Source organism: Euprymna scolopes, chromosome 11 (genome assembly GCF_053919585.1).
Source record: "Euprymna scolopes isolate OS-2025 chromosome 11, ASM5391958v1, whole genome shotgun sequence".
Taxonomy (NCBI): domain Eukaryota; kingdom Metazoa; phylum Mollusca; class Cephalopoda; order Sepiida; family Sepiolidae; genus Euprymna; species Euprymna scolopes.
The window spans coordinates 73295145-73310161 of NC_136492.1; the positions used below are offsets into that span (position 1 = coordinate 73295145).

The window sequence follows — 15017 nt, forward strand, 5'->3', positions numbered from 1 at the left end:
TGAACTAGTGCCATTATTGTTTTTCTTTGTATAATGTTTCAAACTTGCATAATTTATTTATTTGTTGAGTTTAAATACAATGCTTATGCTTGATTTATTGTTTGAAATCCCTTTAATATTGTCTACCTTCTGGTTTGAGCAATATTCTTATAGAAATCTCAAAGATCCGAGGGGTATGAATAATATCGGGCACAAGTGTATATATATATATATATATATATATATATATATATATATATATTAGTGTTGGGATGATTAATTAGAATCAGAAAAATAAAATCTAAACTTTTTTTAGGTATCAAAACTGGTATTCAAATGAGAAAAATTTGAGTCTTATTTCTGATTTCCATTACAGATTTTAAGATTTTTTTAAAAACTGAATTTCTCATTACCGCTACTGATAAAATAAAAATTTATTGTTTAATCAAACAAAAATCTATAGCTCATCATAGCATCAAAATATGAAGTAAATTCATCTTACTTGCATAAAAAAATGAAATTCGCTAGGTAACTTTTAATAAGAATGCAATTGATTTACAAGGTTCTGAAAAATGCTTTCAAATTAGAAAAAAATATTTTTTGTAAAAAGAAAAAATACTAACAAACATCATTGATAATTGCATTATGAAAAATTTAATTATTTTATGCTGGTGTGCTTTTATTCTTATTTTTTAATTTTTTGTTTTTCTTTTAGTCAGGTTCACCTTTAACAAGGCATATCGTCACTTGAACGTAAGAGCGATTATTTGGGACCATGCCTAAAAAAGATTAACACAATGTTGGTTTATATTACATTTTAACTTCTACATATCAGTACAGGGAAGCAGGAAGGGAATTACAAAGTCTAGCTGTTCAAGGGAAGAAACTATTTGAGTAGAAAGTTTACTGGCATTTAAAGACCTCAACAGTGAAGAGGTGTGATTTTGTTGCTAAGCATGGACCTATTAGATTGGAGACTCTTCTTTGGAATCAATCCAGGAGGGAGATACTAGAGGTAGATGCACCAGCCCACATGAGGTAACAATACCCCATGCATGGGCAAATTGTGGCTTTGTAAAGGTACAGGATACTCTCAGGTGAGAGTACTCTTTTAGCATGATAGAGGGAACTCACTTTCTTTGCAACAACCTTCGCAATGTCCTCAATGTTTTTATTAATTATATGATAGGCTTTTGTCTTGCCTATTCCCGCCACCCACCTCTCCGGCATTGACAAACCTCACAATATATGGGCAAAAAGTGTGAAAGAAAACTTTGAACATTTTGAAGTTGTATAAGGTACAAATAAGTTAGTGAATTTAAAGATTTTTAAGGCTGTGTATGAGAACACACTTTGGTGTCAGTCTTTGATTTTGGGTATCCATGTCTATAAACTGGTCATAAAAAGAAATATAAAAAATATATATAAAAATGTTGATGGACATGAGATAGAATGCAATAAATTCAAAGACTAATAATAAAAATGACTCTTGATCATTACTGAAACCATTTCGCAGTTCAATAATTAAATTTTCCATCCACTCAAAATAGACCAGTACACTAACATGAAAGACAGTGAAATTTGCCACATAAGTGTCTACATATGTTTTATATTGTTAACTATTTTAAAGAAATTAAAAATATGTTCTATTAATTAAATTCAATTACATGGTTTTTTTTTATTAATTCTTATTTCATATTTAACATTATACATTAATGTGATACAAAAGTTTAAATTGTTTTCTTTGTAGAAGTAGATTCTTTCATGATATAAAAATTTAAGTATCATTAATAATGATAATATTGTTGTTGTATTATGATAGATTAACACCGTCTGTTAAATCCTTCCCTCTCTTAAAAAATAAGAGTCCCTTTCTTTTGTGTACACCCTGACAAAGATAGTTTAGAATTTTGAGCAGGAGATCAATTTCACATATAAATTTACCATAAAATAAGCTCACATTTCTAAGACAGCAGTTAAATTTTTTTTTAGCTTTTTGCTCTGGGAGATAAATTTTGTATGTTGTTTTGTCTTTCTTGTATGAGGAGGTTTACTTTCCTAAGAGATTATGCGTGGTTTTACATCCTTAATAGTCAGACTGAAGGGTTAATGATTAAAAAATTAGTGAACATCCACAAAAGGTTAGAATGATCCAGAAATGATCATCATTTTTGATAAAATTTATGTATAAACTGATCTCCCACTGTAAATTCTAAAATATTTTTTCTTTCTAACAAAGTAACAAAAATGGAGGGTAATTAATCAACAAATTTGCCATCATTAATAGTAGTAGTATTACTATTTTATTATCTATAATTTGTTTTTCTTTTTATATTAAAAAGAATCAACCTACAGTGTAGAATGATAAAATTTGTCGCTCTAAAGAAAACAACACTACAGCTTTATTTTTAAATTTTTATTGAAAAAAATCAATTCAGGTAACTTAATTATGTAGTAGAGCTGACATTTATTCAATGTAGCCGCCTTCAGTCTCAATCACTCCCTTAATACAAGTCAGTACGGTGGCTTCTTTAATATCACTTCAGTGACAGCGGAGGTGTGACTATCCCAACGAAGGTGCCTAATGAGAAAAACCTGTTGGAAGGAGGTGATGTGGCACCATGTTCAGCAAGAGGTGCTACCAGGGCACACAATATTTTTTTGTTTTTTTCACTTATATAATTTAAAGACTTACCTCTGTTGTTTTGAATCGTAGAGTTTTGAACCGTAATATTCCCAAGAATATAAGTAAAATTAAGCGCATCATAGGCTCCGTATTGAATGGTGACATTGTCCAAGTTAGGCACGTATGGACTCGCACTGAGCGAGGCGTATGGATGATTAATATGAATAGAACCTTGTCGGAAAGTGTCCAATCCAGCATATTCAATATCAGCATACCAAATGCTTGAATCAGATGTTACCAATTGTATACTGGTTATATCATCAATGTAATTCTCAGTGGATGAATTATAGAATTCTATTCCTCTCCAATGGTCAAGGGCAATACCAGGCCGCAAGCCTTCACATTCAAAACCAATTGTTTGCTGACCATCTAAAATAGAAAAAAAATTGGAATAAAAGTTTAACAAAAAAATAAATAATATTATTCATATTCTCTGGACTACTATTCTCATTTTGAGTTTTATTTTCACAATGTTCTGCTCGATGTAACCTGTAATCTTCTTCAGGTGCATCTTGTTGAACTCTGGAATCTTTCTGGTAAACTCAGGAATCTGCACAGAATTTTGAACAGAAGGCTTTATTTAATCTATGGAGGTAGCATGCTTTCATTCCATCAGCCATGACTAGGTAGTAGTCCTAAGTACCTATTTACTATGCCTCCCCACGGGACAGAGTTAGACACCAGGGTCGTTTTTTAATGTGGAGAAAAGGTACAAAAATAAAAATTGTGTCAGCCGTGAAGGATTTCTCCTCCACCGAAAGAGAACAAGAAAATGAAGTGCAGTATCTGAAGAACAGACATTACACTTTGATCTTGGCCTAGTCCTAAGTAATTCGGAATTGTATTTTGAGTCACCCGTACTAGGAATTGAACCTTCAATCTCCAGAGGTGTAACTTTTACAACTGAATTTTACCAAGTACTCTATCCACTATGCCAATCAAGATGAGCAATAATCAAATAATCCGACTCGTACAAATAATCAATTCTCATCTCAAAAATTCAGCATTTTCACAACCTTTCAACTGATGTAATCTCTGACCATCTTTGGGTGCATTTCTTGAATCTCTGAAATCATAAAGTCAGGGATCTATATGGAATTTCAAACTGAACTCTTAATTTAATTCACAATGGTAGATTGTTTATTGCAACTCCATAACCCCACTCCTACCACAAGAAAAAACAAAAATAATCTTTATAATGGCAGTGTTCTTAGATATGTTTTGTACAGAAATTCATCTGATAAGTATCAAAAATCAAAAAAATCCGACCTTAAAAATAGCTTTTCTCTCTTATAGATAAAAGAATAATTTTTTCAGGGGAATATTTTATGTTACACCGGCAAGGGAGATAAAATCTCAGCAAATCATTTCTTAAAAAACACATTTATAAAATCTGGAGATTAAAGCTTAGTGTTAGAACATTCAATTACAGATCAAAAGATCCCCTGTTCAAGCCCGAGTGTGCCTCACCATTTTATTTTAATTTTTTTCTTATTAACGAGTTCAATTTTTGATAAAAGAAGAGGCACCATTTAAAAATTGCCGCGAATCATTTCTTTGTTTGCATATTTTAAAACTAAACATTACACAGAAGGGACTTTTCCAGGGCATTCATCGTCAAACCCAAATATCAGCTGACGTGATATTGTAAACAAATACAGACAGAATTTGATGAACGACATTATCATTATTTATTAATTTGTTTGTTTTTTTTTGTTTTTTTGCAAATTAGTTGTAAATATAAGAATCAATAGAGGATGGAATCTATAATCTGCATTAATTAAAATATGTTTAAGCGTATTGTACGACTGGGCAATGCCAGGCTGCAAGCTAGTTGTTCATTAAAAGAATCACATCAATCGATCAGGTACTTTTATTTAAAAAAAAAAAAAATCAAATTTTATAGATAAACAATGATCGACAATCTCTCAACACCATTTTGCAAATATTTGAGGATCAAGGGAGATAATTCCAAATAATTTAAACCTTTACAAGATTTTAAAAAGTCATTCTTAACATAGGAAGGAGCAGACTTAGAAGAACTAAAATTCATCACAGGTTAACTCTCTCCTAAAATAACTCTCCAGAAATAGTTTCAAATCAACCATGTACATCATCGTAATGTCTATGAATTCCCATTAATTGCTTAATAATCATTTTTATTTTATACAAATAAAACTATCTGATGAACCTATGTGATTTTTAGTGTATGACATTTTCTTTTAGTCACGAGTACGTACACGATAAAAACTTTGTTTATTTTTCTTGGTTGGTTGGTTGGTTGGTTGTTTTTTTTTTTACGGCATATCAACCTTTTTCAGGCTATTTAACGCCGAATCTAGTTATTTTGAGGAACGATTTTTAATGGAGTATATTTTTTTAGTCAGATTCTATTTACCCCATAGTTGGAACCCTAACAGGTACTACCACTCCGGGTTAGAGTGGACCTGGGAGCAATGGCAATTAAAGGGTGGCTCCACACTCCCCAAGGCTCGCAAGGTGGAGCCTCACCATCGGATATAGTTTTAGGTCATATCCAGGACCTTGTTTCTTGGAGAAGGGGAGTTATGGACTTGCACCGATTGTTCTTATTTCATCAGCCATAGGCAGATAAAAGTATTAAGTAATGTTTTTCTTCCATTCCGAGTTTTTTTTTTTTTTTTTTTTTTTTACGTAGGCATCACCACATTATCAAGGCCAAGAGGCCACTCAAGGATAAGGGTTAAAGAGTGTACAGTAGAAATTGGACAATATAGTAATCATCAGTAATGAAAATTTGATAAATTTGATAACTTATATGGAACGGATGATCAAGAACTTATTTATATCTATGAATTCCCATTAATTGCTTAATAATCATTTTTATTTTATACAAATAAAACTATCTGATGAACCTATGTGATTTTTAGTGTATGACATTTTCTTTTAGTCACGAGTTATTGCCTTTTGGTAAATATAGAACTGTCAACCTCCAGAAGAGTATCATTTAAAAATGATTGATACTCAACACAAAGAATTTGAAAAACTTCACCTGAAGAAAGTTGGATTATTTGGACTACTATTCTTAGACTGCTTATCATTCTCACAATGTTTCAGTTGATGTAACCTCCAACCTGCTTTCAAGTACATCCTTTCGAACGTGGAGGTTTAGCGCAATGGATACAAGTGTTGTGCATCAATCATTTCTAAATTAAAATCTTCTGAAGATTTAATCTGCACTAAAAGTCAGTAAACATGATATTCAGAAAAATTAAAAAGTAGACCACTACAAGAAAAAGAAAAATTTTACACAATTTTAGAAAGCCATTCTTAACATGGGAAAGAAAAGTAGGCTTGGAAGAACTCAAATTCATCATAGGTTAACTTCCTCTTTAAAATAAAAATTGCAAACTAGAAAAAAAAATTTTCTTGGAGGGGGGGGGTCACCACTTATCGAAACCTGAAGGTCACTTAAAAATAAGGGTTAATGTATGTAAGGTGGTAGTGAAGTAATTGTTCACTACTGTGGTGTAAATTGGGTAAAATTTAATTATTTATGAGGATGACTTAACAGGAACTTCCATAAAAAATAAAAATAAAGATGAATTTAGTAATCCTCACCGCATACATGGGGTCCCATTTTTATATTCGTCCAACCTGGACATTCAGTCAGAGAATTTTCTGACCCTGAACATTTTGGTCGTTCAAACAGGAGATAATCAGTGAAATTCCAGGAAAAAGAATGGTATGTAAAATTCCCATTATGGAAGCCAAGATGGCGGCAAGTCACATTAGCTTCAGCCTCTGTAAAACTGAGAAAATAAAAAAATATATATAAATTATTAAGATATACTTGCATGTTTTTCAGGCAACAATCACTCATATAGACATGTATTGTTAAATATCCAAGCTGTGTCTACCGAGAAATCATTTTGATAAAGAGGTATACCTTGTGACAATAGGCACAAAACAAATTAATTATCAAATGTACCAAAAGGTCAGTTGAATAAAAATTACAAACCTGACACAAAGCACCTGCATGATAAAAACAACAAATATGATCGATTGACAAAAAGATTAGCTAAATGTTGGATGTTTGAAACGTCATTTTTGACAAAAGGTATACACAAGTGTAATCAAGTCAAACAAAAATCAGGTCAATGATAATGGCCAAATAAAGCACCATTGGGATGTGGCTATAGTGACAATGCCATCCCAAGTGGGTATTTCAGGTGGTCACAAATGATTATATAATACCAACTCGACATTGATATCAGAATTGGTTGATGATTTGGGCATAAGAAACGTTGAATTCCAATGCATGCATCTTGCTCCTATGAACCAACTGCCCATCATTGTCAGCAACAATAAAGTATCATAATATTTTCATATATCAGTGTGCTGTCATTGTTTTTAACACATCAGAAATACTATTCTTTATTTGATACTATTCTTTATTTGATACTATTATTTATTACAAATAAAAAAACGTCTTCTATCAGATTTTACATATACAGAATTTTTACAAATCTTTAAATAAGTTTCATTTTTTTTTTTTAAATTTTGCTTTATGGCATATCAACCTTTTTCAGTTTATTTAATGGTGAATCCAGTAATTTTGGAAAGTGTTTTTCTGCTTTATATCTCCAAATATTTATTCACTGAGTTTGGTTTGGTCGTTTTGTAGAAAAAAATTCTTGTTTTTTGCTTTTGCAGAACATGAGTTTTGCAAAGGGAAAGGAAAAAACAATAACATTAATGTTTGGTGCATTTTATGTCATAAAGACGGCATTATCAGACAGAACATATCATAAAAAATTTAAATGAAGGCGGAAAAAAAAAAGAATATATGGGTAAGGAGAAAAATAACTGTCATTTTTTTTTTTTTACATAGGCTACTCAAGGATATGGGTTAAAGAGTGTACAGTAGTCAAAAGGACAATATAGTAATCGATAGTAATGGAAGTTCGATAAATTTGTTAACTTAAGTGGAATGGCTCATCAGAAACTTGTTCACGTTGGACTTGAAGACAACCATATTATAGACAGAGCTTTGTTCATGGAATCTATGTTTAGGTTTAGGCACAGATGAAGAGTGGAGGGAATTATTGATAGTGTTTTCAGCTAGACGAGTGTTTCTTGTGAAAGTTTGGCGAGGGGGGACCATAGATTAAAGCTCAGTCGAACACTTTCCATGAAAATAACAATAAAGCAGAGACAAACTCGCAACATCTCTTCTGTGAGATAGAGGTTGCAGAGAAGAGAAAAGGACATCTTCCACGAGGCCACATTTGTTTGCATGAAGTTATTAAAATAATTAACTAAGGATATAAATATACACCTTATTAATAAAAAAATATATATAAAAATTGTTCATTAGATTAAACTATCCTTCATGATGAATCTAGAAGGATTAGAAAGTACTCAGACTTACAACAAATATTATGTATATTTACAGGGTGTCCACAAAGTGTGGACGCATAGTATTATTGGATATCACACTTGCAACTTCTTGGCTCCGTTATAAAAATAGTTGAGTGTTCACTAGATATATATTTCCTCTTTTTTGTTTTTCTTATCATTTTCTTTTCCTGGGGATGGGGCATTCTACCAAATGCCAAACATTCTTCCATTAGTTTAGTTACTTCAACCGAGAGATCGTTTTAAGATTCTAACCGTCCGTTTAAGTGCTATTGTTTGTATTTCTTTTGCACTTGGTTCACCGGGTATATGTGCGAGATAGTTTTTGAAATTCTTTTTCATTAACCCGGTTGCTCCTATAATGACTTGTATGATTGATACTTTCTTAAGATTCCAGTTTCTTTTCATGCCGTACATAAGTCCTTGGTATTTTGTTATTTTATTCCTCTCTGCTCTGTTAAGGCCAGCATCATTAGGGATGCTAACTTCAACTAGAGTTGCCACATTCTCCTTGTCCCATAGCACTATGTCAGGCTTAATAGCCCCATTTTCAAGGTATGTAACTGTAAGAATTTCGTAATCATAGTGGATGGTGTATGACTTATTTCCAACTGTTTTTTTTCTGGTAAACATGTTCCCAAGACTTGCTACTACATTGGATATTCAGGTTTTTACAGATTTTAAAGTGGGGATATTTACACACTCCATTGTGTCGCATTGTATAACAGCCGTCCCCCAACAGGACTTTACAACTAGATGTCAATGTGTGTGTGTGTGTGTGTATTTTTAAATCTTAGAACATTTTCATACAAAGCTTAAAATAAAGAATCAGAAGGAATGTTAATGCAGAAAAAACTGGGAAATTTCTTAACACAAGAAGGATGATTGCCATCTTTCGAGTACAAAATGAACATATTTTTTACCTGAAAAATGTATTTCTTGTCATTTCCCTTCAACCATTATTTTTTTGCTTGCATTCAGATTATTGACAAAAAGAACAGTTGTTTTTTAAATAGAGTTTTACTCAGCACGTATGGTAAATAAATCAATAACGTCTGCTGGTGTTTTTTTTTTTTTTTTTTTTACAAGGTGGTCACCACTTATCAAGGCCCAGAAGCCACTCAGGGATAAGGGTTATTGTAAGTACAGTACGTTAGTGTGGATATTTAAAGTGTCTACTTAAGGGGGCGGTTCATCAGGAATTTGTTTACGTTGGACTTGAAGACATCCAAGTTGTAGTCAGGAGGGAAGCAGGCAGACGGAACAGAGTTCCGCAGGTGTGCAGTTCTAAGAAAGAAGCTTTGTTCATGGAATCTACGTTTTGATTTAGGCACAGATAAAGAGTGGGGAAAGTTTTTGACTGGATTCAGCTAGAAGGATGTTTTTTGTAAAAGATTGGCGAGGGGGGGACCAGAGATTGGAGTTCAGACGAGCACCTGCCATGGAAATAACGATAAAACAAAGATAGGCTTACAATGTCTCTTCTGTGGGAGAGAGGTTGCAGGGAAGAGAAAAGGGCATCCCCCACTAAGCCACGAAGTCTATTTTGTACTCTATCAAGGCAGCATAGGCTGTTTTTAGCAACTCCTGCCCAGATATGGCAGCAGTATTCCATCCTTGGATGTACTTGGCTTTTATATAGATATAGAATTGCATCAGTAGTGAGATATCTTCTGGAGTGGTAGAAGGATCCCACCATCTTTCCAGCAACCTTGGCAACAGACTTGATGTACGTGTTCCATTTCAGATCAGGAGTGAAGGTCAAGCCCAGAAGCTTGTCAAAACGTGGGGCTTCTCCTAGACGAGAGCCATCTATTTCAATTGATGCCAGAGGGGGATCAGAGCGTTGATGATGTAAAGATAGGAGTTTGATTTTAGATGCATTAAAGGTAACCAGCCACATCTTCCCCCACTGAACCACTCGTTCGAGATCAGAGGAGAGAGAATCAGAGAGAGCTTTGTCATTTACAGCCTTTGATGTGTTGCTGTAGATGGTCGTGTCATCAGCATAGATGTCAACGAATGATTTAAGTATGTGTTTTGGGAGATCATTGATGTAGATCAGGAAGAGAGTTGGGCCCAGGATGGACCCTTGAGGGACTCCAGCATTAATACTGCAAGCCTCTGATTTTTGTCCATCAACCACTACTCTTATGAGCCTATCAGAGAGAAATGATTTACTGATAGAGAGAATATTTCCAGTTATACCGTAGCTGGAGATCTTGTGAAGTAGGCCTTTATGCCATACTTTGTCGAAGGCCTTTGATATGTCAAGAGCAATTGCCCTGGAATGGAAGCCTTTGTCAAGAGATTCACTAATCCTAGGAGATATAACCGTTAGCACATCTGCGGTAGATCTTGCAGAATGGAAACCATATTGCATGTCACTAAGAAGGTTATTTCTGCTGAGGTGGTTGACTACTTCTCTATTTAATATGGATTCCAGCAACTTACTCATGACACACAGGAGACTTATTGATCTGTACTCAGATGGAAATGACTTATCACCTGAGTTCTTAAATACAGGGCATACTGATGAGGTTTTCCAAGGTGTTGGAAAGCACTTCTTCTTAAGGCAACGCTTAAACAGTTTCGTAAGTATGGGAGCAAGTTCTGGTTGAAGCTTTTTTAACACTATAATTGGGATGCCGTCAAGGCCAGTATCTTTACTGGAATCAAGGTTCTTGATTAGCTTGGTGACCTCATGCACAGATATTTGTATGTTACCTAGCGTGTTCTGTGTTATAGGAGGAAATATTGGGAGTTGATGGTCTTCGTTGCATAGGGTAGAATTAGCTGCAAAGTTTTTGGCAAATAGTTTGGCCTGAAGCTGAGGAGATGACCTCTGGTTCATTGATAATGGTTGGGATAGAATGCACACTTCTGTTCAGGATCCTATTTGTTATTTGCCAAAACTGGTGGGAACCAAGCTGCTTATCAGCTACTTTGGATTTAACAGACTGGGCATATAGCTCTCTTGCATTTTTTATTACTCTTTTACAGTGGTTGCTGGCATTCCTGAAAGCAGCTTTAGTCTCAGTGAATCTATTATGTTGGTAGCTATGGAAAAAGTGATTTCTGTGCGCGATGGCAGCAGCACATTCTGGGGAGAACCATGGCTGGCTGTTAGGTTTTTGTTGGAATTTTTTAGATGGTATGAATCGGTCTATGCCTACAAGTAACCATTCGGTCAGGTCTGATACTATAGAGGACACATCATTTTTAAACATGGAATGCAGAGGTAGATCAGATATAAATGTACGGAAGCTATCCCAGTCAGCCATGAAGTATCGGTATACAGTACGGTGGAGGGGTACGTCTGGGGACTTATTACATTTCATTTTTATCTTAACTGATACGACGGAGTGGTTGGATGATCCTAGAGGAGAAAGAACGGAACATGAACATAGCTCAGGGGAAGTTTAGAGAAAAAGGTCTAGGAGGTTTGCATATTGACCTGTAGTATCGGGCACACGGGTGGGCTCGCAAACAATCTGAGTGAGGTCATAAGCAATGGCAAAATCATGACAAAACCTCCCCTCATCGTCCCTCTTATTTGAGTGGGTCAGCCATTCCACGTTATGGACGTTGAAGTCACCATATATGTAGATGTTAGCCATAGGGTGTGCAGACAGGATCTGGTCTATTTTCTCAGATATGCTCTTAAAGATAGTAACTCCGCTGTTGTGGTGCCGATAGAGGGCAAATATAAATGCAGTGGTGTAAGCAAGTGCAACCCGGAAGCACATATATGGTAAACTAGGATCTTCTCTAGAGATATCCCTGCCTCATGGGAAACCATCTTTAATGTAGGCACATATTCCATGCCCATGGCGATCTTGGGAGTCAGTTTTAGATGTTAAGCTAGAGTATCCGTTAATTATAACCTCATCTAGGGAAGTGGTCGCCCCTATTCCAGTTTTGCTTAGAAAGAATATGTCCGGTGTCATCTCCTGTAATTTGGTTTCAACCTCTAGAAGGTTGGAACGTAGACCTCTGACGTTGGAGAAGGAGACATGGTAGTAGGGATCTACGTTGGAAGATGGGGTTCTAGGTTTATTCGAGTTTTTTTGTTGGAGATGTTTCATGTTGAGGTTTTGGGATTTTGTGGAACAGGTCGGCATACTTGGTTAGAGCAGTACAGTGTTCTATTCATTTGATATTTAGGCATGTTAGTCAAGTAATCTGGGATTCTTTCTTCAAGAATAACAAGAAGCAATCGATTATATTTTAGACAGAGTGGCATGTTTTGTTTTGTTTTTTTTACGTTAAAAATCTTTATGAAAATGAAACAAGCTTTTCTGTTATTTCTTGTATCACAGAACAAGATTTTGGGGAATTAAATAATTTATTGATATATTTACTTTTCATTGTCTTTTTTATTGAACAACCGATCTTAGTTTATAAGTACTGGCATGATATTTTGTTTTCATTAAAAATCATTGTAAAAAAATATACAATTTTTTTTAGACTAATGGGCTGAGTTTGGGGAATCAAATAATTTGTTGATATATTTACTTTTCATTGTCATTTTTTGGATAAAAAAAAATGCTTACTAAAAAAAAAAAAAAAAATTATAAATAAACACTCATTTATTTTTTACAATTATTTTTTAAAGCAAAATAAAAGAAAAATATCAAGAACCATTTGTCATGCCTTAATCTTTAATGTTTAAATACCAAACGAACAGAGAATTAGCATGAGCAGTTGTAGTGTCTTGTCCTACATTTGTCATACCTTAATTTGTCATTTCTAAATAGTAAAACCTCATTAAATCCACGGATTAAACAGACGCATCTGAAGACTTAATCTATTCTTTTTATTCACCAATTTATCACAGTTCAACTCACTTGACATAATTCGTGCAGACACCTCTCCACTTGTTCTGATAAAAGAGTTCCAACCGACCATCAAGAGTGGAATTACCATCAACAAGACGTGCATCTTTACTCCAAGTAGCCGTTGGTTTTATTCTAGATTTTGGATCTTTGGTAAAAACAATCCGACCACCAGGTTCTTCACTTCCCTAAAAGTAAAAAAAAAAGAATTTGAGATTTTTAAATTTTCATTTGATCATTACTTTTCATGCTTTCACGTGGAATCAATAATATATCACCAAAACATTTTTTTCCAACTGTAATAGCTGCAGTGTTAGATATTGACCGGAAGTACCGGATAACCTAGTTGATTTATGACACTATCGTTCCCTAGGGAGAGTTACTTGGTTGAGGAACGTGCTGGGAATGCAACCAGCTCCCCGGTGAAATAAACGATATCAAATGATAGGCATATGGAAACATCAACACAATGGGTCGATATGTCGTCAGCTATAACTGGCTGGCATGGATCGCTTCTAGAATCTTTATTGAATTGTTACAGGCAGCATTTCATTTGTCACATTAATGGGAGGAACCGCAGGCTGAAATTGAACGCTTGTACAAAAATAGCAAACAAATGCATTTTTTATAAAAATATATAACTTATTTTACATTTAACAATGGTGGAGCATATTTTTATAAAGACCAGTTGAAACCAGATGTATGCAGTTAAACTGCTATGTTGCATCCCCCGACCCCAGAATCCAAGCTTCAACTGTTTTAAAAAAACAATAGAATTATATTTCAATTCTCTCTTTCAATGAAGAGAGAGAGTGAAGGGGAGTGAAAGAGAAAAATACAGAGAGAGCGACATAAAAAGAGAGAAAGATATATTCATACAGTTTGAACATTGTTTTATTTTCGTATGCCTCGATGAAGAGTGCTCCAGGTTTGACCTTTCGTTTTCTTGAATCTCAAATCGTTTTGACTTGGTTGAATATTTATAAACGACTGTCATTCAAACCCAGCCGATATGCTCTAACCTTTCCAAACCCACAAAGCACCTGCTTAACACATCTGCCCCTCACAAGTACAGACAAGTTAGGCACAAAGTTCACTAATGTAGAAGTCCCCAGCTCCCCCAAAAGGAGCAGTCTCCATTGTGCCACAGATTATTATTATTATTAGAAAAATAAGACAATTAGATTTTGGAAACTATGTATATACAACTTGCAATGTTTATTTAGGAATTTAATCAGAAATTAGGTAAACAAAGTTGATTTAGCAATTTTAATGTAGATTTGAAATTTTGGTTAGAAGTAAACAAATTTAGGCTTACGTGAGAGACCACCTGATTTGTGTCCTTCAACATGTCGTTGGGTTTTGCTGACGTAATCATTAGTCAGCAGATATCAAACTAATGAGTTGCCAAAAAACGCGTTAGCGAGCAGACGTGCGGACACCTCTGTTCGAAGCGGATGGAGAACTAGGAAAATGTAGAAAGAGACTCAGCATGCCAAAATTTGACAAATGAATCCATAATACGAATAAAAACCATTTAAATATTTGTTGTTATGGCATTCTTTTAGAAATTCGGACCAATAAGAAGGTATGTGATTCTCTTGATCTGGGATAAGCAGACATTGCTAACATTTGATTGTAAAAAGTTGTCTCAAAAAAGTGTATGCGTCACATTAATTACATGTATAGGTGAAGAATCGCCTGCACACACAATGAACATTTTATATACATGCAGGACATTTCTTCACTCAGTATACACGCATTCATTAGAAGAGCATTTTATTCACACGTATATGTGTTATGCACACACTGACTACATAACCAGCAAATCCTAAAACGTTATTCATTTGTGGTCATTGATTTTAACACATTGTTTCACTTCCTTCACTGATGATTGCGTAAACCTGAAAGACTAATATCTTTAGGTATAAAAATAATTGTTAATATTTGGAAAATATTATAGTTAGAAAACCCCTTTAAGAAATTTAAGTTGAGCCCTCTTTAGGGAATTAAGAAAAAAGTACTCAATTTTAGCACAAATGTGACATTCCGGCTTCTAGTCACTGAATACTCTCTCTGACTGTTTACCATAAATGCCTGCTGACATGGCATTT

The 15017-nt window shown here is 34.3% G+C and overlaps 1 protein-coding gene across 1 annotated transcript in view; it reads right to left on the reverse strand.

The window, feature by feature from the left end:
- Positions 1 to 15017, reverse strand: part of LOC145287903 (protein bark beetle-like) — a 157165-nt gene that overhangs the window by 86301 nt on the left and 55847 nt on the right. Inside the window, exons 2-4 of the mRNA XM_080135844.1 lie at positions 12916 to 13091; positions 6266 to 6456; positions 2675 to 3034 (exon numbers count right to left, since the gene is read on the reverse strand). Coding sequence (XP_079991970.1) covers positions 2675 to 3034; positions 6266 to 6456; positions 12916 to 13091 — 727 coding nt within the window. The remainder of the gene's footprint in view (positions 1 to 2674; positions 3035 to 6265; positions 6457 to 12915; positions 13092 to 15017) is intronic.